Source organism: Stenella coeruleoalba (genome assembly GCF_951394435.1).
Source record: "Stenella coeruleoalba genome assembly, chromosome: 1".
NCBI lineage: Eukaryota > Metazoa > Chordata > Mammalia > Artiodactyla > Delphinidae > Stenella > Stenella coeruleoalba.
Genome location: NC_137169.1, coordinates 112708506 through 112732822, shown reverse-complemented (window position 1 = coordinate 112732822; position 24317 = coordinate 112708506). Strand labels below are relative to the sequence as shown.

The window sequence follows — 24317 nt, the reverse complement described above, 5'->3', positions numbered from 1 at the left end:
AAATAAGTCCTAAGAAGTAAAGCATAGCGACTAATGTGGACTTTAGAGCCAGAATCCTTGAGTTAAATTTCAGCTCTACTGCTTCCTAGCTATGTGACCTTGGGCAAACTATTTACCTCTTCTGCCCCTCAATTCATATATAAAATGGGAACAATAATATATTTATTTCATAGGATTGTTATAAGGATTAAATGAGTTAACATATGTGCTTAGAAGTGAGCCTGGCGTGAAATTTTTAGCCGCCATCATCATCATCATCATCATTATTATTATTATTATTATTTGCAGCATTCTATTTGTAGAGGACAGGAAGGGTGCTCCAGACAGGGAACAGCACAAGCAGATATTTGAGAAGGATGAGAAGACTGGGCAGGGAAGGGGCCCTTGGGTGTGTAGCACAGCGCTGAGGAGCCCACTTTATCTTGTTCTCAGTGTGCCCAGGGCCTAGTGCAGTTCTTGGTGTGTGGTAGGGACCAGAAAGGAGCAGGTAGAGCTCACTGGTTGAATGTGGGCTCTGGTATCCGGCAGTTAGCTTTAACTTATATTACTTGACTATGGGTTCATCTGTGAAATAGGGATACTTACCTATTACCTCTTTGGCTTGTTATGAAAATTAACTGATAATGTGCACAGAGTACTTATACATTGAGCACATAGTAAGCACTCTCAAGTATTAAGTATGATTAATTATTAGTGAATGGATTAGGCCATAGGTGTTTTGAGACAGAGACTCTGGGATGTGGGAGAGTCTTGGGGGCAGGATGGCAGGCAGACCCCCGAGGCCCTTCACCAGCCCACTAGGGAATCAGCCCTCCCTCTGTTGTAGGAGCTTGGCCAGGAGGAGCTCTTCGTGGCCGTGGAGATGCTCTCAGCCGTGGTCCTGATCAACCGAGCTCTGGAGGCCAGGGATGCCAGCAGCTTCTGGAGCAGTCTGGTGAACCCCGCCACAGGGCTGGCCGAGGTGGAAGGAGAGAATGCTCAACGGTGAGAAAGGTTAAGGTTTAGCTGCATGTTGAGAGAGGGGATGGGTGGGTGATGGAGGGAATGTAGTCAAGAGTCCAAGTTCTTGTGCTCGGAGACTAGCCTTCTGCATGATGCCCTGTTCTCCGGCACAGGCCAACCCTCTGGGTCTATTTGCAGTTCCCTGGCCTGTGTTTCTCCTGGGAGTTGGTGGGTTCACAGTCATTCCCCTTTCCTCCATTTATTTAATCTTTTATCACAAAGGTTTGAGTACCCACTCATGTGCCAGATACTTTTTATTTTTCATTTATTTATTTATTTATTTAGTTGCACCGGGTCTTAGTTGTGGCTCGCAGGCTCCTTAGTTGTGGTACATATGCTCCTTAGTTGCGGCCAGCAGGCTCCTTAGTTGTGGCATGCCAACTCTTAGTTGCAGCATGCATATGGGATCTAGTTCCCTGACCAGGGATTGAACCCAGTCCCCCTGCATTGGGAGCTCGGAGTCTTAACCACTGCTCCACCAGGTAAGTCCTGCCAGGTACTATTCTAGGTGCTGGGAAACAACAGTGAACAAAACACAGTTCCCTGCTCTCTAACTTATGTGCTAGTAGAGGGAGACAGACAAAAAACAAACATGTCAAATGATTAGAAGAGCTATGGTGATTAAAAATACAGGGCAAAGCAGATAAAGGGTGGGGACATGGTAAGGGCAGTTTGTCTCTGCTACATAGTATGGTTATGGAAGCCTTCTTTGGTAGGGGGGTCATTTGGAGTGAGACCTAAAAGGCATAAGTGATGGCCATGAGCTATCTGGGGCACAGACCCTGAAAAAGAAGTGTCTTTGATGTGTTCAAAGAACACCAGGAAGCCACGAGGCGGAGTGGAGGGAGGGAGGGAAAATAATGGGAGAAGAAGTTGCAGAGGCTGGACCATGTAGGCCTCTGGCTTTTACTCTGAGTGAGGAAGGAAGCCACGGTGCGGGGGTTTAAGCGAGGAGGGAGATTATCTGACCTACTTTTAACAGGATCGCTTTGGCTGCTGTGCCGGGAATCGACTACCAGTTTAGAAGGGAAGAAGCAGGGAAACCTGTTAAATGTCTGTTGGAGTAACCTGGGCGAGAGTTGATGGAGGCTTGGCCTAGTGTGGTAGCAGTGGAGGTGGTGAAAAGGAGCCAGATTTGGGGTATATTCTGATAGCTGAACTGACAGGATTTGGTTATGTGGTGGATATGGGGTGTGAGAGAGACTGGAGACGGGTATGACTCCCAAGATTTTTGGCCTGAGAAGTTGGAGTAAACAATTACCAAGATGGGAAAGACTGTGGGAAACGCAGGTTGAATGGGGGGAATCGGGAGTTCAGATGTTTGCTGCTGGGCTTGCGGTGAATTTTGGCGTTCACGTGGAGATGCCGAGCAGGCAGCTGGCATTTATGAATGGGCTATTGGTGTACTTTTTGGAGTCATTAGAATATGGTGTTTCGAGCCATGAGATTAGGTGAGATCACTTAGGGTGTGAGCACGGAGAGAGGAGAGGCCTGAAGACTGAGTCTTGGGATGCTCCAACATTTAGAAGTGAGGGAGGAACCAGCAGAGGAGACTTAGAAGGACAAGCTGTAAGGCGAGACGAGAACCAGGAGAATGTGACGTCCTGGAGGTCAAGTGAGGAAAGTAGTCCAGAAGTTTCCCCTGACCTCTGGCTCATGGTGCACATACTTCCCCCCTCGTTCTCACTCACCTGGCTACCAGGTACTTTGATACTCTGGTGAAGCTGCAACAGGTGCATGGAATGGATGGGACCTTCCTGAGCTGGAATGATCTTCAGGCCACTGTGAGTCAGGTCAACGCCCAGGTCCAGGAAGAGACCAATCGTGAGTGGAGTCCAGGACTGGGGGAAGATGGCCCAATGCGGACAGCCCCATCCCTTAGCCATAAGTCTGGGCCCTCTGCCCACCTATATCTCTCTTTCCCAGAGGTCCTTGCAGTCAGCCTCATCAATGAGGCTCTGGAACAGAACAACCCTGAAAAGACCCTCTCCTCCCTTCTGCTTCCTGCGGCTGGCCTGGACGATGTCAGCCTTCCTATCGCCCCGCGGTACCATCTCCTCCTCGTGACGACCAAAAAGCAGAAGGCCCAGGTGAGGCTTGAGCTGGCTGGGTTGGTCACCAGAGCAGGAAGAATATCCCCTATGGGTAGAGCTGTGCCCAGTGTGCACCCTGGGAAAGCCAGTCTGATGGACACCGTCCCTTCTGGGGATGCGAGGCAGCGGGGGTTCTGATCTGACCATGGGGAAGAAGGGCAGAGTTCTGGTCGCCAGCACAGAGCGAATGGTGGGGGCCTTGTGCGTGGGAAGAGCACAGGTCTGGGAGCCAGAAAACCCAGACTGGATTCCCTGCTCTGACACTCAGTGACCATGTGACTTATAGCAATTCCCTAACATCCCTGAGCTCTCCTTATACACCTGTAAAATACCACATGCCCTGGTCCTACCTACCTACTGGAATGAGGGTAAAAACCAAGTGGGTTGAAGAATGTGGCAGAGTTTAAAACCTGTAACATCCAGAGCAGGCGGCAGCGTAGAGAGTGGCTGAGGACAAGGACTCCTGCATCCTTGTCCGGGTTGCATCCAACTCCAGGTTGCATCCTGGCACCTGACCCTGCACGTGTTACTTACCCTCTCTGGGCCTCAGTTCCCTCACCTACAAGCTTGTGATAATAGTGAACTTGTCTCAGAGTTATAGGGTTTAAGTGAGGTAATATGACAGCAGTACTAGCTAAGGTTGATAGAGTTCTAACTCTGTTCCCGAGCATTGTCTTATGTGCTTTGCAAGTTTCAGTTCATAAGAAAGTGCTTTAGAACACTGCCTGGAACACAGTGCTCGATAAAATGTTAGTTTAGAACGTTCACTCTATTAATGAGGAGAGCTGGGAGGGAGTAGAGTCTGAGGTTGGGGTTGGCTAAAGCAAGGGAGGGAACAAGCCTTACAGCGTGGCAGGCACAGGCTCACTTGACCCGTGGTCACATGCAATCTTCCCACTGCCTTGTGCGGCAGAGGACCATGGAGAGGAATGGGAGGGAGAGGGTGGAGGTCAGGGTCAGATGGGCCCAAGAAGCTGTGAGTTGAGGCGTAGGGGAATGGGGAGGAGGGGCAGGTAAGTGTGGCCTCCGGCGTGGGCTCTCCCTGGACATGGCTCAGGCACAAGGGCAGGGAGGTGAGCTGTTGAGAGGATGGCGGATGCTGAGGGTTTAGGAGGGTTCTGGGGGTGCTGTGGCCAATCTGAGCTGATGCTTGGCCTGAAAGCAGGGTAGGAAAGAACCTTGTGAACCTGGCAGCAGTCCAAGGGAGCCATAAGGCCATGCCCACGCAGGGTAGGCAGAGGGGAGTGGAGACTGCTACCCTGTGGCTCCCAAAGTGGGCCTGCAGTTTGGCTCCCCTGGGCAGCTGGGCTTGGGGAGACCAGCCTGGGCTCTCATCTTGTCTCATCTCTCTCAATTTACCAGGTGACAGGGGATCCTGGAGCTGCGCTATGGCTGGAAGAGATCCGCCAGGAAGTGGTTAGAGCCAACCAGGACACAAACACAGCTCAGAGGAGTAAATGGGCGGCAGTGGGGGCAGGAGTGGGGGGAGAGGGGTTGGGGGAGGCAAGGAGACGTGGGCTCAGCGGGAGCCTCCCCAGTCACCTCCTTCTCCATTTCAACCTCTTTGGGGAGGCAGGCCAGAATGAGAACAGGGCTGCTGTTTCGACCGTAGGATGGATTTCCTAGCAGTCAGCTGGGCAGGAAATCCTCAGGAGTCGAGAGCCCATAGTCCACCCACTGCCTCCTTCTGTGCCTTCCTGTGTACACTTTCCTCCTACAATGTGAGCATGTGAAACCACATGGGGGTCAAAAACCCATCCCGTTTTCTACTGGTAGCTTGAGTCTGGGTTCCAACAATCATCTCTGGTTAGAGAATGTTTAGTCTTGAAGTTGGCGAAGAGGGGTTGGCTTTGAGGAAAACTAGGCAAGGTCAGTACAAATAGACACTGGTGTTATTTCTGGTGTGGGGTGCTGATGGTGTTAGTTTTCAGTGTCTGGAGTCCATCTGTCCATCTGTCTGTCTGTGAGTGACTGGAAGGCAGGGGCTGCATCAACTCCCCCCACTTCTTGGACTTTATTCTCCTCCTAAAAGACTGTCTTGAGGCTTTCTGACCATATCCTGCCCTGGAGCTTCTGTACAAGCTGACTTTCCTTTTACCAAGCCCCAGCCCAGCCCTACACAGCCTTCCTCCAGGAAGCCTTCCTTGATTGCTAGCTTTTCCTCCAAGCACAGCTGCATGCTGCTTCTTTTCATCTGTGTCCATCCTGGGATGTCCTTGTCCCTTCCATCAGGCAGAGTGGTTTTGTGTCCTTCTTCTCTGGATCCCTTCCCAACAGACAGGACAGGGCCTCTGGGAGGGGCTCAGAAAGATTGACCACTTCCTCCCAATGCCCCTATTAGTGGCTCTTGGTGTGGCCGCCATCAATCAGGCCATCAAGGAGGGCAAGGCAGCCCAGACAGAACGGGTGTTAAGGAACCCCTCCGTGGGCCTCCGAGGGGTGGTTCCTGACTGTGCTGACGGCTACCAGCAAGTCCTGGAAGATGCCATGGCAAAGAAGCGGCGCCCAGGTAGTGGCCTTACCATGTCCCTCTGTTCTCTGCATGCCTCAGCCATCTCTAGCCTCCTCTGAGCCTTCTCTGCTTACTTGGTTTCTGCTTAGGGGATACAGCGCTCTGGGTTCAACATGACATGAAGGATGGTACCGCCTACTACTTCCATCTGCAGACCTTCCAGGGGACCTGGGAGCGACCCCCCGGCTGCCGCCTCAACACCTCCCACCTGACTCGGGAGGAGATCCAGGTTGGCGGGCCCCTGCAAAGGAGGGGGCTCGTGGATGGGAAGTTTCCTGCGGGAGGGGCTCCCAACCACCAGGACACCAAAGGCTCTCTCTCCTACTTCCGCAGTTGGCCGTCACCAAGATCACCGCTGCCCACGACCGCCAACAGCTCTGGAAGGCCAATGTGGGCTTCATTATCCGGCTCCAGGCCCGCCTCCGCGGCTTCCTGGTTCGGCAGAAGTTTGCTGAGCGTTCCCACTTTCTGAGGAGCTGGCTCCCAGCAATCATCAAAATCCAGGTAGCAGGCTCTGGCCATCTGAGGCTTCAGGGCCTGGACATACCTGAGCTTCAGGGTTTTCTCCCTACTTACTTCTTGCTGAGTGGAGTTGGGACGATCTTTTGGCCTCTGAACAGTAGTGATTAAGAGCGTGGATTCTGGAGCCCAGACTACTTGGGTTTGAATCCCTGTTCCACCAGGTTAGCTGCATGAGCTCAACAAGTTATTTACTCTCTCCCAGTTTCCTCATCTGAAAACGAGGAATCTGGAAATTGTAGCACCCACCTTATAGGGTTGTTCTGAGGTAATATCTAAAGTATATCTAAACAGTACCTGGCAGATAGGCAAGAGCATGGTATAAATGCTAGTTACTGTCATCATCATCACCCTCCAGAGGGTATGAGAGCTGCTTTTGAGCTTCTCCAGGGGGAGAGTAGAAGATCTAGTGAGACATCAGGGTATAGACACCAGGAGGACTTCCTGCCTAGAAAAGGAGCAGTGAAGAGGTGGTGGTGGTCAAACAGAAAAGGAGTGGAATCCCTTATGGAAAGAACTCTACCTTTTCTCTCCAGCCAGCCTTTCCATTTTTATTCTCCCAACCTGTGGATGGTCCAGTGTGGCCTCTGAGACCAACCCCCAAGTAACTGGGGCACGAGGCCAACTGGGAAGATAGGCCTCGGGCCCAGGCACATTACAAGCCAGGAACAGTGGGAGCTGAGCAAACAGAGACCTCCTCAGGCAGACGTGACCTGGAGGGCCTCGTGGCAATGTTGGCAGTGTAAGAGAGACTTTATTTAATGAACACCTCCAAATGCCCAGTATCTGCGAAGGATGCCCCTTGGCACTGGGCAAGGGTGAGAGATGGGTGTGAGAGACACAGGTGAGTGATCACATCTCTCCCATCGCAGGAACTGGAATACAGTGGATGTGAGATATTGTGATAGTAGGGACGCAGAGATAATACCAGAGAACCCCAAGGGAGACAGAAGCACAGACTGAGACTGGCCAATGGCCCTTGATTATGATCTGGGACATGTGGTGGTCACTGAGAACTCAGGCTTTGGAGTCAGAGGCTACAGTTTGCCTCTTGGTCCTACTACGTCTGGGCACCTTACTTAAGCCTCTCCAGCACTCAGTTTCCTCATGCATAACGGTGGTACTCGCCTCATGTTGATTGTGAGGGTAAAGTAGGAAAATTACATGTAGCACTTAGTGCAGTACGTCCTCTATTGGTGGGAGCCATTACGAGATGTACATTTCGGGGCATTGGTCCCAGAATTCAAAACAGAACCTTAATAATCAGCATTTAGTGGTCTAAATCATAGGAATTCCTCCCTCCTGAGCACAGCCTGGCACCTCACAGCAACTCTAAGGAGCAGAAGAGCCATACCAGCAGTGGGAGAGGGCACAACGTCCGAAGGCAAGTTTGCTACTGAGCCTGGATGTGTGCCAGCTCTGGCCTGGGTCCTGGGAGACAGAGAAAGGGAGAGGGGGCCCAGAGCCCCAGGCTACCTGCTCTCCAGCTAGCAGGTGTGAGACTGAGAAACGAAGCAGCTTGGGTGTGCTGAGGCTGTAATCTCTCCTGAGAGGTCTGACCCTGGCCAGGACCCCAGTCAGGGTCCTGAATTCTGACCAATCCAGGTTTGGAGGCCTTCTCTTTAAGGAGCAGCCATGTGGGGGTGGGTAGGTGGTAAGAGCAGAGAGGAGACCCCTCTGCCTTTCCCCACAGCAACTGACAATATGTCAGGCAGTACCTGGAGTAGGAGGGGAAAGAGTGCTGAGGAAACGCACAGACTTGGGGCTTCCTGGCCTCTAGGCTCCAAGATGGACAGCTGGTATCATGGAGCCAAGCTGTCTCTTTTATATCCTTTCCCAACAGAAGGACGGTGTAAGTCTTAGGGGAAAGCCTGGCCAAGAGAGCTGGCTTTAGAAGGGGCTGGGAGGGCCAGCTGTCTGAAAGGGGATGCTCTTAACACACCAAGCCATGGCAGTGTCAGCGGCAGAGAGTTCTCCAGGGCCTGAGCTCTCAGGAGATGTTTAATGTGTTCCCTAAAAGACAGGATTTCAGTGGGTAGAGACAGGGCTGGGGTGAGGGTGGGCACAGACAAAGGTTCAGGGGCAGAAGATCATAAGTCATGTTTAGAAGAAAGTGAAATGTCTGAGGTGGTTAAAATCCTTAAGGAAGTAGGGATCCGTAGACAGATAGGAGTGTGGGGTCAGATGGTTGAGAACTTCTGGAAATTTGGGGGCTGGAAGAAACATGGTCTAAGTGGTACTTTAGGAAAATTAATCTCACACAAGCTTGGGGTGAAAGGGAAGAGGCTCCTAGGAAGGAGACCAAAACAGAAGGGAGCCATGAGATTTGTGTCTTAGGGACCAAAGGGGATGTGATTTATGGAGGAGATGGTCATATAGACCCTTTGCAGCAGACTAGCAGTGGGGAGGGGCATCAGCCTGACAGCTGAATTACTGGGGGCCTTAGAGGGAAGATTTGCTGAGAGCTGGAATTCAGAGCTGAATGGTAGAGTTGTAAAGAGAAGGGTGAGTTATGAGAGCATGAATGACCTGCTGCCCAGATGGCCATTGGCAGAGATGGTGGGCACACAGCTCTGTGCCTGCATACACTTTCCACCTGTGCCCCCATGTGCCTCTGCAGACCATGGAGTGTGTGACAGAGTGTGGGTAGTCTTTGTGTGGGCGGATGAGCGTGTTGGGGGGGTTATGGTACATGCTGTGGTGAAGCTGGTGAGTAGATGTATGCTTTATTAATATCTTTTACGCTTGTATCTTAACAGTTGTTTCTATGAGGAGGTGTTGCTTAGCATGAGTGTGTATGTTTGATTGCATGGTGCAAGCGTGAGTGTGGGGTGGGGGGGGACCAGGGAGTGTGGCAGAGGGTATGATTGGCTACATGCAGACATTTGGTCTTCCCCATGAAGTTGGAAGTTCTTTGAGAACAGGGCCAGTTTCCCCTTCCTTCCCCCTCTACTTTCCTGCCTCCCCCCACCCCCTGCCCCTTCCCTGGAGATCCCAGGACGAGGCTTTTCCCACAGGCTTCTCAGGCCAACAGGGACCAGCTGTGGTTACCGCTTTTTCCCTTCTGATCTCAGGCTCATTGGCGGGGTTACAGACAGCGGAAGATTTACCTGGAACGGTTGCAGTATTTAAAAGCAAACACGAATGCTATAATCAAGGTAGCTATCATGATTGGGGTGGGTTCCTGTCTTTCTTGAAGGACTCTCTGAGAACAGTTTTTAGTCCCCTCACCTATGACCTCTAGAGATGGCTGGATTGGCCTGGAGAGTGGGCCCTGACCCTGGAGCTCTGAGGCAGTGTGTCTCTGCCCCCAGATCCAGGCTTGGGCCCGGATGTGGGCAGCTCGGAGGCGATACCGGAGGCGTCTGGGCTACTTCCAGAAGAATGTGAGTGTCATCCCACTCCCCCTGTCCCCATATCCAACCTTTATCCATGAGACCAGAGCACAGGCAGCCGGCAACCCTTTTCCCATCTGTGTTCCTGGCAGGTTAACTCCATCGTGAAGATCCAGGCATTTTTCCGAGCCAGGAAAGCCCGGGATGACTACAGGATGTTAGGTAAACTGCCTGGGTTCCCTCCTCTGTCTGTGCAAGTGTCTGTCTTTGCGAGTTTCCTGGCTTTCAGCAGTTAGCAAGGTAGAAAGTCACACGACCCCACAGCTCACAAACTGGGACCTTAGAAAAGTTGTCTGGCCTTCTTAAGCCTTTTTCTCTCACCAACAGCTGATGTTCCCAACCCTGAGCATGCCTCAGGACCCAGGGTGGGTGGAGGAATGAGGAGATGTGCTCCTGCCTTTGCAGATACCCCGGTTTGATGGGAGGGATAGGAAGGGAGGTCCAGATATCCCTCCTGGGGCCACATAGCGGGTAAGGGGAAGGTACAAGTTGTCTGTGCAGGAATGTGGAACAGAGGTGGTAACAAAAGCCCCCTGCCCCACCCCAGTAAGAGATAGCCTCATCACAGGAAAAGCCCCTCTAACAAGGTTCTGTCTGTACCTCTGTACCAGTCTTAGATTATCTTCCTGTTGCTACCACACAAGCAAAAAAAAAAAGAAAGAAAGAAAGAAAAGGACTTTTCTCCTCTCCCTAGAGTTCCAGCCTTCCTCAACTTTGCCCTCTTCCCTGACCCATGATTCCTCCACTTCCCGCCCTCTGTGGCCCAACATACAGGAAGCCAGGCGAGGTACCTGGGGTCCTCTCTGCAGTGCTCGGAAACTTGAGGAGGAGCTCTTGAGGGAGCTCCATCTTCGTGCCCCATGGTTCCCAGTAGTTGGGCATACATCTAAAGCCTTAAAGAGGTCCTTCTAGGCTGCTCTTGGCTCCTGTTCTTAAAGCCCAGAAACCCAGCCTTGGAGGTCCCCCTCCTTTCGGTGAAGTGGACTAGTGGTCTATCTCCAGGTTTGCCTCCAGCCCGTGGGTTTCCGAAGAGGTAGGCCCCTTTTCTTCCTGGGCCTGAGGCCATACCTGTGGGCTTCAAGGTTGAGTACACTGTTCAGGAATCATCTCCCTTACCTCCTTAGTCCATCTTCCCACCCTGTCCTGCCGGCAGGGGTACCATCTGCCCCTATCTAGCCACAGACACTCGGTCCATCTGCTTCCGGGCAGCTAGCTGCTTTTCCCTCCTTACCTCTCCCCAGCCTGGCCCTTTCTGTTTTTTCTCTTGCTGTTGCATTAATACCACTACCCTGACCATCCTTGATCTCTTTTTCTTCTCTTTAGTTTATAGTTTTTCTGGAAGAACTTGTTTTTCCCAGGTCTGTCTCCCAATTTCATTAGCCCCAGCTCCACTCAGGGCACTGCCACTTACTAGCCGTGTGGCCCTAGGCAAGTTACTAAACTTCTTTATTGCCTCCATTTTCTCCTTTGTAAAATGGAGATAATGATCAGGTATGGTTGTTGTGAGGATTAAATGAGTTAAGGTGCTATATCTCGTTGAATCCAAGATGCCATCAGCTGTCTTCCATTGGTTTATCCATTCTTCACTCCTCAAAGATCTGTCTTCCACACAGTAGCCAGCGTGATAAATTAAACCTCGTGATCTTGTCACTCTCCTTCTTGAAACCTGTCAGGGACACCCCATTGCCCTGGGGATAAAGTCCAGTCTCCTAAACACAGCTTCCAAAACTCTCTGATCCAACCTCTCCCTGCACCTGTGACCTCACTGACCTCCAGCCCTGTCCCTCAGCACCTGCACCCTCCACACTGTGTTACAGGCATTATGGACTTCTAGCACTTCCTAAAACAGCCAAGTGCACTCCCTCTCACCTCCTTTTCACAGACATCAGGTTGGGTCTCACCTCCTCCCGGAAGCCTTTCTTCACTCCGCAGGTAGCCTTTGGTGGCCCGCTTTCACTTTCCCAAAGGTCCCCATGCTTGCCCCTCTCAGAGCACTAACCACACTGTAGTGAATTGTGGTTTATTTGTCTGCTTCCCTTACTGGACTGCCTTTAAGGACCAGGCCTGGTTTTGTTTATCCTCCAAATCTGACTCCTTCATTTCTTACTAGCTGTGTAACCTAGGGCAAGTTACTTACCCTTTCTGTGCCGGAGTGATTTCCTCAGTAAGTTACAGTGTGCTGACCTCACAGGGTTGTTTTAAGTATGTTAAAGCACTTAGAACAGTTTCTGTTCCATAGTGAACATTATATGTCTTAGTTGATATTTTGTTGTTATTCCCTGTAGCTTAGCTCACAGGCTTCTCTTTGCTCAAATATCACTCCAAAAGAGATTCAAGGAGAATCCATCTAACTCTGACCTCCCTATATTATAAAACCCATTGAACATTCCTTCTATCTGTGTTCCCCTGACGCAGACACTCCTGACAGAGGAGGGTCGTGTGAGGGTCAGGCAGGGCTGAGTGGAGGCTGATAGGTGGAAGTGAACTTGGAATGAAGGATGAGTAAGTTGGCCCAGCAGGAGTGGGGAGTGAATCAGAATAGGGGAGCCTAAATGGATCATCAGAGGATGCTAGGGCTCTGACTTTGGTGTGGGAGGTCACCGAGATAGGCCCAGGTTGGGGGTGAATCCAGGCAGGGGAAGGACAGCTCTTGTGTCATCCCTAGTTATAAGATAAGGAGCTCGGGGACAGGACTGGCTGGGAGGCTGCCCACTGCCCTCCAACTGCAGGCAGAACTAATTAGAAGAGGGTTGGGGTTGGGGACCTGCTAGCCTCAAGCAGAATGGACACTGAGGGAGGGATTACTGGGGAAGGGGGCTGGAGAGGAAGCCTCTAGTGAAGGCATGTCTAATTCTGGCGCCTCTGTCCCTCCTGCCAGTCCACGTGCCCCATCCCCCTCTCAGCGTGGTATGCAGATTCGCCCACCTCTTGAATCAAAGCCACCAGGACTTCTTGGCTGAGGCAGAGCTGCTGAAGCTCCAGGAAGAGGTGGTCAGGAAGATCCGGTCCAATCAGCAGCTGGAGCAGGACCTCAATCTCATGGACATCAAGATTGGCCTGCTGGTGAAGAATCGGATCACCCTGCAGGTGAGGGGCCCACTGGCCCACCCTTCTCCCAAATCTAGCTGCCTCTGGAGAGGTGATGCTGGCCATTCTCTGGTTGCTAATCAAATATTTTTTAAATGTCTGGATTTTATCACGTGGCTCAGGTCCTTGTGCAGTGGTCCTCTGCCCTTCTAGCAATTTGTTGGGGCACATGATATAGCAGGAAGAACACCGGACATAAAATTGGAATGGCTGGCTCTGCTGATTCCTAGTGATGGGACTGCGGGCTGGTCTTTTAACCTCTAGGTCTGTTTCCTCATTAGTAAAGTGGGAATAATGAGAGTGCCTACCTCACCAGGCCAAATGTAAAAATAGATATGAAAGCTCCTTAAACTGTAAATTACCATACAAATATGCAGTGACGGGGTGGAAGTGATATAGTGATATCTCCACCTCAAATCTGTACAACAGTCTAATAAGAAATAATAGCAGAAACGAATAGACATGGTGCCTCAGTCTGGTAACCCACTTCTCTCTGGGGACTCATCCTGTGACAGCAGAGGTGCCAGATGGAGTCTCGGGGCAGTAGGAGGCCCTTTCTCACCCTAGAACTGTTTATCTCCCTTGGCTCATTCCTTGAATACCTTGAACAGCAGAAAGCCCTGGCTCTTCAAGGCACTGATTCTAGACCATATGTTCTGTGCTCTGTGCTGGCCTGGGTCGGTTGTATCACCCGCTCCCCCGCCCCTGCAGGAAGTGGTCTCCCACTGCAAGAAGCTGACCAAGAAGAATAAGGAACAGCTGTCAGATATGATGGTTCTGGACAAGCAGAAGGGATTAAAGTCGCTGAGCAAAGAGAAACGGCAGAAACTAGAAGCTTACCAACACCTCTTCTACCTGCTCCAGGTGAGCAGAGGACTTTGGAAGGAGATATCTCCACTATCTCCTGAGGGTCTGAGACCTTGAGGCCTTCATGTCTGTGCCTTTACCTGCAAGTAAGGTGTTCTTTCCCACAGTCCTAATGCCTTGTACCCAGGGAAGGAAACTACCTCTGTTCATTTGTCTGGAATGTTCCCAGTACCCCCCAGAAAGTGTGACAGTGTTCTCTATTCCAAGTTCCAATCAGCAAAACCTTGCTTTATCTGATCACTAGTCCTCAAGGTGCGTTATCAGCTATTCTTATCTCCCCCATTGCGTACAGACTCAACCCATCTACCTGGCCAAGCTGATCTTTCAGATGCCGCAGAACAAAACCACCAAGTTCATGGAATCAGTGATTTTCAGTCTATACAACTATGCCTCCAACCGCCGAGAGGCCTATCTCCTGCTCCAGCTGTTCAAGACGGCACTCCAGGAGGAAATCAAGTAGGTTTTCCAGATGCAAAGGAATGGGAAGAGAATGGGTGAAGAGATGCCACTATTAGCTCCTTCACAAGGTGACAATTTATTGAGGTTTGAAGGTAGAAATGGAATCAGAAGACCTCTTTTCTCTGCTTCCTATGGAGACAAGCCATCTCCTGGGACAGCATGCAGGGAGGACATGCGCTGACATGTTAGCACAAAGGCCGAGACAGAATGTTAGCACAAAGGCCGAGACAGAGATAACAAGACATTCCTTAACAGGAGGGATACCAGAGCAGGCTTTAAAGAGCCAAAAATCTCAAAAGGAAAAGCAGCTATTTTACACAGAGGCAGGAGACCAGGTTCAATTGCCTCTTGACCCATAGGTCGAAGGTGGAGCAGCCCCAGGACATGGTGACAGGCAACCCAACGGTGGTGAGGCTGGTGGTGAGATTCTATCGTAACGGGCGGGGGCAAAGTGCCCTGCGGGAGATCCTGGGCAAGGTGATCCAGGATGTGCTGGAGGACAAGACGCTCAGCATCCACACAGACCCTGTCCACCTCTACAAGAGCTGGATCAACCAGACCGAGGCCCAGACAGGGCAGCGCAGGTGAGCCGACGGGCAGAAGGAGAGCTCTCTGATCAGCTCAGTCTTGGGCCTCACTGGGGAAGCTTGAGCGTGCTTTGAAGGTGGCATATAAATGAGCATGCTGATTTATGCATGGTGCAAATATGACACCAGCCCTATAGGATGAAATCTGGTAGCCTTTAGACCCCCTCTGGTAATTAACATGGAACTGCTGTAAATGACACCAGACCTGGTGTGCTTAACATAGAATGAGCACAGATGAATGTGCAAATGTGTTTAATTGCCATGTCAGTGCTTGCAAATGATAGGTCAGATTTACTGGGAGTTGGGATATGGACTCCTTATTGATAGGGGTATAGTTGAATATTCAAATTTACGGATGAATAGGCAAATGAGATAGGGGGAGAAATAAGTTGGCCTTATAGATTGGAGGCATTAACTCAGGTGCATAGGTACTAGGGAAATGGAGCCGCTAAGGAGAGTAGGCAGTGCTGGTGGCTTCTCTGGGTGGCACGCGGGCGTATAGTTTGGGGGTGGCCCAGCCTTCCCCACCACCACAACTACCAAAGATATGCAGGGTGGCCCTGGTCTCCTCTGGTTCCCCTTAGGATCTTTCCACAGACTCCAGGTCCTCCATTTCCTCCTACACTCTTCCACCTCCCCCTGGGTGCTCCATCTCTTTCTTCTTCCACCCACATCAGTCTAGTCCTCTCCGAGTCCTTTCTCTTATTCTGGCCTAATCCCCTTAAGCATATGCTGGGCTGCCCTCAGCGTGTATGTATGAGATCTTGTTGTTAGATGAATTTAGGGGGTAGAGCCTTAGGGAGGGGAGGCCATGGGAGGGGCTTCTGGCTGATAACTTGTCTCTCTCTGCCCATAGCCACCTCCCCTATGACATCACCCCAGAGCAGGCCTTGAGCCACCCCGAGGTCCAGAGACGACTGGACATCTCCCTCCGCAACCTCCTTGCCATGACCGATAAGTTCCTTGCAGCCATCATCTCATCTGCGGACCAAATTCCGTATGTGCAACAGCCGCACACCAGCCTAGGCACAGGATCTCAAGAGGGCCAGGCCATGATGGGGAGAGCAGAGCAATACTGAAGGATGGAAGCAGGAAGGGAAACTGGTCTCAAGGTGCTCAAGGGCTTCAGGAGATGGGTGGAGAATGCCCAAAGCCCCGGCTAGAGACTTGCGCTGGAATACAGCACGCAGGTCTGTGTGGGCAGTCAGGACATCACTGGGCCAGAGAAGGGAACCTCAAGTGATTATGGGGACATATTATTGTCTGAGTGTAAGTGGTGGACAATATAAAACTCTTCAGTCCACAAAGTCAAAAATAAGAAAACTTCAAACCAGTAAACACTTGATAAAGGTCCTTTCCTTTCTTAAAATTTAGTCAATAATTATTGTTTGGAAAACAGATGATTGAAAACGGTGAGAAGGTGGGCCTCATCTAGATCATCACTCAGCCAGCCAGCCTTTCTGGTGCTCAGTAGTGCACGGGGCAAGGTGGGGATGCTGCAGAGGGGAGCCCACAGAGTTCAGCACCCTGCTTTCCAAACCTGGAGGACTGGATTAAGGATTTAAAATTAGGATTCAGAAAAGGTTGTCCTAGGACTAATAAAGGAAAGTACACAGTGAGCTGTAAACTTCTGTCCCTGACACCCTAGGAGGTGGAAATCGCTTTTAAAGGTATTTAATTAAATTTGTAGGTGGCACACCCATAGTAGGAATAATAATTAAGTCTAGCATGTTCGAATAGCACTACCGTTACTTTCACAGATGTAGTTTCACTTGATCCTCATAAAAACACTATGAGATAGAGAGGGCAAGAATGAACATTCCCATTTTCCAGATGAGGGAACAAACTTATAAGTGGAGCACAACAGCCTAAGCTGACATCTCTGGTTAGTGGTGGAATCAGGACTGGATGCTTCTACTCCAGTTCATTGTGCTCCTCGGCCCCTGCCTCTAGCCCTGACCAGGCCCTTCACAGATGCTCTGTGATAACAGCCTCAGAGCCTCCCAGGCTGTCCTGGGATGGGATTCTGGCTGTGGGTGTCAGACACCTAAGGTACAGGCTAAAGGTGCCTCTGTGGGGAGTGCGGGATGAATATTGGGATCTGGGGTGTTTCCCAGGGGACACTAAAGGGGACCAAAGAAGAGGCTCTCAGGCCAGGTTGGAGGCTGCGTGAGAGCTTAGTGGCTGACTGGGCCCTGGTCCTTGGTGCTGACATAAGGGCAGGAGGGAGGGACAAGGCCCAGAGATGTTTGGAGGAAGGCAGCAGGGAGCTGGCTGTGGATAGGGGAGGGCCAGTGCTTGAGCTCAGCTCTCGGGTGGCTGAGCCTGGGGAAGGAGAAGCAGGCACTCAGGCCCACAATCTGGGGTGGGTGGGTAGGGCCATAGCGCACCTATTGCTTTGCCCCCAGGTATGGGATGCGATATGTGGCCAAGGTCCTGAAGACAACTCTGGCAGAGAAGTTCCCCGACGCCACAGAGAATGAGGTCTATAAGGCAAGTGTTGTCTCCCATCCCCCACCTCTTGCGCTCTCCTTTGCCCCGATGGTGCCTGTGAACCCCCAGACTGATGCAAAAGGACAGAAAACCCTATGCTGTAAAAATCCAAGAAGGAAAATATTCTCCACCCTGTCAGTCGAGCCTGGCTCACCAGCAGGGCTCAGGTAGCAGAAGGAAAGACACCCAGGACATGAGTTAACAGTGGCCAACCCTGGACTTGTCAGATCTGGGTTCCGGTCCCAGCTATTGCTCAAGTTTGCTGCGTGACCTTGAGCAAGTTCCCGGCCTGCTCTGGGTCTGTTTACTCTTCTGTACCATAACAGGGTTGACGCAGGTGGTCCTTCCAGCCAGGTGAGCTGGGAGAGCGGGGCTGGGGCTGTGGAGGCGGACCCCAGGTGCTTCTACGATCCTGTGCCCGCAGGTCGTAGGGAACCTCCTGTACTACCGCTTCCTGAACCCGGCTGTAGTGGCCCCCGACGCCTTCGACATCGTGGCCATGGCAGCAGGCGGCGCCCTGGCCACCCCCCAGCGCCACGCCCTGGGGGCTGTGGCTCAACTCCTGCAGCATGCTGCCGCTGGCAAGGCCTTCTCCAGGGAGAACCAGCACCTGCGGGTCTTGAACGACTATCTGGAGGAGACACACCTCAAGTTCAGGTCTTGGGTCCTGGCATCCTATTCCTCCTGTCCCCTCCTCCTTTTCCCATCTTCTTTCACGTACCACTTCCCCTCTCAGCTCCATGAAGAGGAGAGGCATAGAGGTGAAGAGTATAGTTAGTGGGTTGGAGGATAGATTGTTGGAAGGACTCCCCAGTGGAGAGAAAAGAGGACTGTTGAAGGAAGTTGGCTTGAGGGGACCACCGGGAGAGAAGGTAGAGCAGCACAGAAGGGCCGGAGTCGAGACTGGAGAGTCACAGTTGGCTTGAGCGGTCACTGGGGAGGGCCGGCGGAAGGCTGATGGGAACAGAAATGTGGCGGGTGCCGGCCCGCCCCGCCCTCTCACATGATCTTCCTCTGGAGGTAGGAGGTTCATCTGCCGAGCCTGCCACGTGCCAGAGCCAGAAGAGCGCTTTGCGATGGATGAGTACTCAGACATGGTGGCTGTGGCCAAACCTGTGGTGTACATCACCGTGGGGGAGCTGGTCAACACGCACAGGGTGAGAGGCGGCAACCTGGGGGCGCTGGGTAGGTGGGCTGGCCCTGGAAGGCCTGGTTCAAACTCTGCATCTCTTTTTCTCCCTCCATCCTATAGCTGTTGCTGGAACACCAGGACTGGATCGCCCCTGATCACCGCGACCCCCTGCACGAGCTCCTGGAGGACCTTGGGGAGCTGCCCACCGTCTCTGACCTCATCGGTACGTACCATCCTTGACAGCTGGGGCGGGCGGCGGGGGCGGGCAGTCAGGTGAGCAGGGCGTGGGAACGTGCCCCCTCGAGTTTTTGTTCAGTCGGGGACGTGTGCCAGGAAGCTGGTTACACGCTCTCCCTCTCTCCCTCTGGTCCTGGGATGGACAGACTGATATGGAGAAGGTGGACAGACAGTAGGGGACCCCGTACCGTCATGTAAATGGCCAGTTCAATCATGCGAGAGAGCCATGGAGGCATAGGGCCTGTCTTGGGTCTTAAAACGTGTCTCTGATGAGGGGGGATTTCAGGAGCTGGGGAATGAAAGGAAGCTGGCTTACAGGCGTGGAAGGGCAGGGTGGAGGTGGTGACAGATGGGAGACAGCCAGGAGCTCCAGGCTTGGGGAGGCACAGCCCCAGTAATGCAAGGGTGAGCTCTGTGGGTAACAGCCCTTCCGCTGGTGCTCAGGGCTGAGGGTACAGGGTGGTGCCGCAGAGCAGTGTGGGAAAGCTTCCTGGAAGGGGGGCTCATGGAGCAATGTATTTATTTACCATGGCCCCATCTGTGCGTAAGTGTGCTAGTCTCTCTCCTTCCTCACCTGCCTCAGGGGAGAACGTAGCTGCGGACGGGAACGTGGATCTGAGCAAGCTAGAAGTGTCCCTGACACTGACCAACAAGTTTGAAGGGCTAGAGACAGATGCTGACGACACCAATGCCCGGAGCCTGCTTCTGAGGTGGGAGAGCAGCCTCGGCCCCCTGAGCCTCCCCAGGCCAGTAAGATGGCTACTGTGGAGTGGCCATCCCACCTTCTTCCTGGGCTCTCTTATCCTTCACAAAGTTCTCCTTGAAGCCGAATTGGCCTTCCCCTTGCTGCAGTCTCAGCTGTTTCCCTTCTGGGGGCCTCAGCTTTTTGCGCTGTCTTGTGGCTGAAGGCAAAGGAATAGTTAGGACATTGGCAACACGGTTGTTCGCATATTGTTGTGCTGTTTACCAAATGCTTTCTTACACATCATTTAACCTAAGGGACAAATGGTGAGGTAGATGATGGTTTCCCTGCCTTCCAGTGGAAGAAAGAAACTTGGGTTAAGTGACTTGCCTATAGTCCCACAGCCGGTCGGTGGGGGAACTCGTGTTCTAATTCCCTGTCCTTACGAGTGATGGTCAGGAGATGGGCATGGAGCTTTTCAACCCCAGTTCTGCAAAAGTGAGGGAGGACCCCCAGCAGGGCTGGGCTGGTCATCCAGGCAGAAGAGGAGCCAGGTCGCCACTTTGATCCCCCTGCCAGCAAGGCAGTCCCTCTGCTCACCCATTCACCTGGTAAACCAGTGAGCAGGGTGTTCAGCTCTGTCCTGCCATCAAAGCCCTTACAGTGGGGCGAGGCTAGGGGTGAGTACACATCAGAGGGCCGCCAAGAGGGAGGTGGGTGTCAGGTGCATGAGTGCTCAGAGGGACACCTAGGTGGAAAAGGTCTCACAGAGGAGGAAGTGTGTCCTTCAGCCAAAGGACTCAAAGGAAGACCATTTGTGGGAGGCATTGTAGGCAGAGGACACAGAGGTGTAAGAGAGCACAGTGTGTTCGGAACCATGGTAGTTCTGTATCACAGACCCATCACCCCACCTCCTGGGTCTTCCTCCTGGTTATGTTCTCCTCACAACACCTACCCCCATCGCACCCTCTCTCCTTACCACCCAAGCATCCCTGGCAGCCGTGATGCGGGGCAAGGTCCACTTACTCTCAGCTCCCTAACCAGCCCCATGTCCAGACCCTCCCCCTGTCCCTCACCTCTCCCCCCTCGCTCCCCTCCTGCAGCACCAAGCAGATGCTGGCTGAAATCATGCAGTTCCACTCTGGGGATTCCCTCAAGGAGATCCTGTCCCTCTCGGCCTCCAGAGAGCAGGTGAGCGGCAGGCTGGCCCACAGGTACTGTCTCGTTCACCCCCCACCAGCATGGCTGATGCCTTTCCCGGGAAGACAGCTGTGCTCACCAGTAATGTGAGCTCTGGGGGGCCGAGGCCTCTGCCCTTGACCCCCAGAGACCCTCAGGCTGCAGAGTGCCAAGACTCCACCTCCCTCCCTACTCCCCATTGAAATAAGAGTGAGCCCTGCAGGGACCCCAGCCCCTGCTGTCAGTGCTAGGAGTTGCTGGGGGTGCAGAGAGGCAGTCTGGGCAGGCTCCCTTGAAGAGCACCGAAGGGCCGGTGCTCAGCGTAGGGAGTGGGCTGCTTGAGGGCCTGGAGGCAGGAGAAGGTGCTGAGTGGTGGGTGGCCAGGGGCAAGTTGGGCCAGCTGGAGTACAGACTCAGCCAGGGGCTTCCCAGAGAACAGGTGGGGACAACCAGTAGAGGCCTGTCCCACAACGCAGGACAGAAGGAGGGAGAGAAGCCCAGATACCCTGGAGCCATCACAAAGCTCCGTCGTTGGGAGTCGCAGCCAGTGTCTACCGGAATCCTTTATGCTGTACTCCTAGTGGGGCCCCCTTGGCCGCTCTTCCTCTCAGGTGACCCGCGAGGCCCTTCAGCATCTGCGAGGCTGTACACTTTGATGTTCTTCACAAGCCACCTCCCCCCGCCCCTCCCCCCTGGACCATGGCCTGGGGGCAGAATGGTAGGGCCTGCTAGACCCCTCCGCATCTCTGCCCCCCAGGAAGCAGCCCACAAGCGGCTGATGTGCCGACGCCAGGCCTGTGAAGCCCAGACCCCAGTGTCGCTGCGACGACACCGCTCGCTGACAGCTCACTCCCTCCTGCCGCTGGCAGAGAAGCAACAGCGTGTCCTGCGGAACCTGCGCCGACTCGAGGGCCTGGCTTTGGTCAGCGCCAGCGACGGCTACCAGGGGCTGGTAGACGAACTGGCCAAGGTAACGGCCTGGGCCTGGAGGGAGCGGAAGGGCGAGAAAGAGAGAGAGAGAGAGGGAGTGAGAGTGTGTGTGTGTGTGTGTGTGTGTGTGTGTGTGTGCGCGCGCGTGTGTGCGCGTGTGTGCGTGTGTGTGTGTGTGTGTGCGCACGCATGTCCATAGTGCTGGCACCTCAAGGGCAGGCCTCTCCCTGGTGAGTGCCTACCCAAAATTGTCACCAGCCAGGGGAAGGCCAAGCGATCTCCAAGGGTCCTTTTTGAAGGAAAGGTCTCAAAATTCGTCAGGGAAGGGAGTATTCTTGAAACTCTCTTTCACTAAAAAACAAGGAGCCGTGGAACAGTTACTCCTCAATGGGGGAGAGGCCCTGAAAACGTCCTTCAAGGGTTTGGGATAGGGTCCTTGAGATTGCCCTCCTCCTAGGGAAAACAACCTTGAAATCTTCCTCTTCCTGCTCTTCCTAAAGATCCTTACAGTGAGTTGTTCTCGGGCCTGAATCAGACCCTGAGATTCTCCTGCCAGGAAGGGTCAACTCACCCCTCCCCTGGTGCCCCCAACCCCAGGACATCTGCAACCAGCGCAGGCACCGGCAGCGGCGGAAGGCAGAGCTGGTGAAGCTCCAGGCCACGTTCCAGGCCCTGAGCACTAAGGCCACCTTTTATGAGGAGCAGGGCGACTACTACAGCCAGTACATCCGGGCCTGCCTGGACCACCTGGCCCCCAGCTCCAAGTAGGTGCTCCCTTCCTACACTTTGAAGCTTGCCTGTGACCTCTCCTCCTGCCCATGTCGACCTTTGCCCCACTCTTTCCCAGCTTTGATAGGGACATCTCACCCCAGAACAGCATGGTCCCTTCCTGACTCTGGTCTTTGAGTTTCACTCGCAAAGTCTTGGGTTCAAGTGCAGCCCCCTCCTCTTGTCTTCCACCAGTGAGAAGTCTTCCTTGGGGTCTAATTTCCTTCCTACCAGCCACAGAGAGAACTAGTGTCTTTGGTGTTGAAGCGTTTGTGAGATGAATTCTCTGGGGCCTTTTCTTCCTCAGGAGTTCTGGGAAAGGGAAGAAGCAGCCATCTCTCCATTACACTGCTGCCCAGCTCCTGGAGAAGGGTGTCTTGGTGGAAATTGAAGATCTTCCCACCTCTCAGTATGTGTCTTTGGAGGGCAGAATGTCAGACCTCTCCCATGTCCTAACCTGGGGGTGGGGCTCTGGGCTGGGCACCAGGTGGGAGGGAAGGAGAGGCATGGTCCCTGCCTTGAAGGAGCTGCTAGAACAATGGGGAAGACACGACATTTCCAGACAGAGTTAAGGGCAGTGGGTGTGGTCTGGCACAGTTCTAGACACCCCAAGGCAGAAGATGCTGGGAAGGTGTCCTGGAGGAGAGAACAGTTGATTAGGGCTGGGCAGAGAGAAGAGCTGAGGTGTAAGCAGAGGTAAAAGTGGGAGGAGAAAGAGAGTGATAGAGGGGAAGCCTGGCTCTGGGTGACTCACAGCACTGCCTGGGATGAGCAGCAGTGGGTGGAAGAGTGCGGCTGTGGCCCTGGAAAGACGCAGTGGGTCCCTGTTTTGAATCCTGTTCTTGATAGCTTCAGAAATGTGATCTTTGACATCACCCCTGGAGATGAGGCAGGAAAGTTCGAAGTAAATGCCAAGTTCCTGGGTGTGGACATGGAGCGATTTCAGCTTCACTATCAGGTGAGGGGACACTCCCATGAGCCCTCAAGACACCCGATGGGCTTTCGGTGCTAGCCTAAAGATGGCAGCCTCGCCTGGCTTCCCTGGGCCGCGGATGACATCAGCTCTGTTCCCCACCCAATCCGTATCGTCTATTCCTGAAGAGAAGGGTGATGGTCTGTGTAGCCCAAGCCTCTCTGTCCCCGTGCCCTGACACAGACCCCACTGCCAAGCATCAGGAGAGTGGAGTGGGCTGGTGATGTCAGAGCAGGATTAGTATTTGAAGCCCTATCACATGTCAGGGACTTTACACATTACCTCATTTAATCCTCTCCGAAACTCTCAAGCATTATCCCTATTTTATAGGCTCTGAGACTAAAAGGTTAAGAAGCCGGCCTAAGTCATAAGCCAGTGTTCAGGGAAGCAGTGATTTTAAATCCAAATCTTTTTGCTCTGCTGTTTTGTCTTTTAAATGATTTCAAGCCCTGGCTCTGCTTGAATTGACATTTGGTCAAGTCACTGTACTTGTCTCTTGGCCTCGGTTTCCTCATCTGTGAAGGGGGTTTCAATGCCCACTTCAGTGGCCAGTGCCACTGGATGACTGTGTAAGTCTCCAAGATGTTAGTGTTTTATAGACTAGCTGTATGGGCCACCGTGAGAAACCCTCAAACTTGCTTCCCTGCCCCTTCCCTCCCTCCTAGGACCTCCTGCAGCTCCAGTACGAGGGTGTGGCTGTCATGAAACTCTTCAACAAGGCCAAGGTCAACGTCAACCTTCTCATCTTCCTCCTCAACAAGAAATTCTTGCGGAAGTGACAGAGGCAGTGGGTGCTACCCAAGCCTTTCTTACCTCGCTGGATGCTTTTCTTAACACTAATGCACTATTCCACTTCCCTGCAGACGCCCAGAGCTCAGGACTGGGCAGGGCTCGAGGAGTCTCACCCTTTCCCCAGCTGGGAGGAGTTTGTCTACCTGGCCACAGGCAGGGACTCTAATTGGCTCAAGCGAACCCTGTCTCTCAGTCTGGCTGTGTGGCTTTGAAGTCCCAGAACCCCACGGTTTTCCAGCCGGATGGTAGGGACCTAGGGCCTGCCCTTTGACCTGAGAAAGCTATTGCTCTTGCGTCTGCTGCTGCCCTCCCAATACCGTGAGCACTGCCCCAGCGGCCTGATTTCCTGCTGCCTCCCTTCCCTTCGCAGACCCCAAAGCCAGAGGGTCCCTGTCCCCACTCCCACTTCATCAGCGGTGTGTGTTCCTGCCCTGCTGAAGCCCAGGCCACTCTGTGACGCCTCACACCCTCCAGCCCGTCACCCTCACACCGGGTGGACGGCGCTCGTGAATGCCCATGTGGCATTGTGACACGGTTGCCATCCAAGGCGGCCTAGGCAAGATGACCCTCCGTTAACCTCAAATCGCATTCCCTTGTTTACAGTCTGTTT

General features: G+C 53.0%; 1 protein-coding gene across 1 annotated transcript in view; it reads left to right on the top strand.

Annotated features, from left to right (window-relative positions):
• Window positions 1–23849, top strand: part of IQGAP3 (IQ motif containing GTPase activating protein 3) — a 39607-nt gene extending 15758 nt beyond the window's left edge. The window contains exons 13-38 of the mRNA XM_079935064.1: window positions 827–984; window positions 2705–2826; window positions 2929–3092; window positions 4458–4548; window positions 5437–5604; window positions 5697–5836; window positions 5941–6111; window positions 9201–9284; window positions 9441–9512; window positions 9614–9683; window positions 12400–12608; window positions 13320–13472; window positions 13768–13931; window positions 14294–14518; window positions 15378–15518; window positions 16930–17014; window positions 17439–17671; window positions 18039–18171; window positions 18267–18369; window positions 18967–19093; window positions 20169–20256; window positions 21002–21214; window positions 21772–21938; window positions 22250–22351; window positions 22792–22900; window positions 23581–23849. Coding sequence (XP_079791190.1) covers window positions 827–984; window positions 2705–2826; window positions 2929–3092; window positions 4458–4548; window positions 5437–5604; window positions 5697–5836; window positions 5941–6111; window positions 9201–9284; window positions 9441–9512; window positions 9614–9683; window positions 12400–12608; window positions 13320–13472; window positions 13768–13931; window positions 14294–14518; window positions 15378–15518; window positions 16930–17014; window positions 17439–17671; window positions 18039–18171; window positions 18267–18369; window positions 18967–19093; window positions 20169–20256; window positions 21002–21214; window positions 21772–21938; window positions 22250–22351; window positions 22792–22900; window positions 23581–23694 — 3606 coding nt within the window. The 3' untranslated portion in view covers window positions 23695–23849. The remainder of the gene's footprint in view (window positions 1–826; window positions 985–2704; window positions 2827–2928; window positions 3093–4457; window positions 4549–5436; window positions 5605–5696; window positions 5837–5940; window positions 6112–9200; window positions 9285–9440; window positions 9513–9613; window positions 9684–12399; window positions 12609–13319; window positions 13473–13767; window positions 13932–14293; window positions 14519–15377; window positions 15519–16929; window positions 17015–17438; window positions 17672–18038; window positions 18172–18266; window positions 18370–18966; window positions 19094–20168; window positions 20257–21001; window positions 21215–21771; window positions 21939–22249; window positions 22352–22791; window positions 22901–23580) is intronic.
• Window positions 23850–24317: the final 468 nt, after the last annotated feature.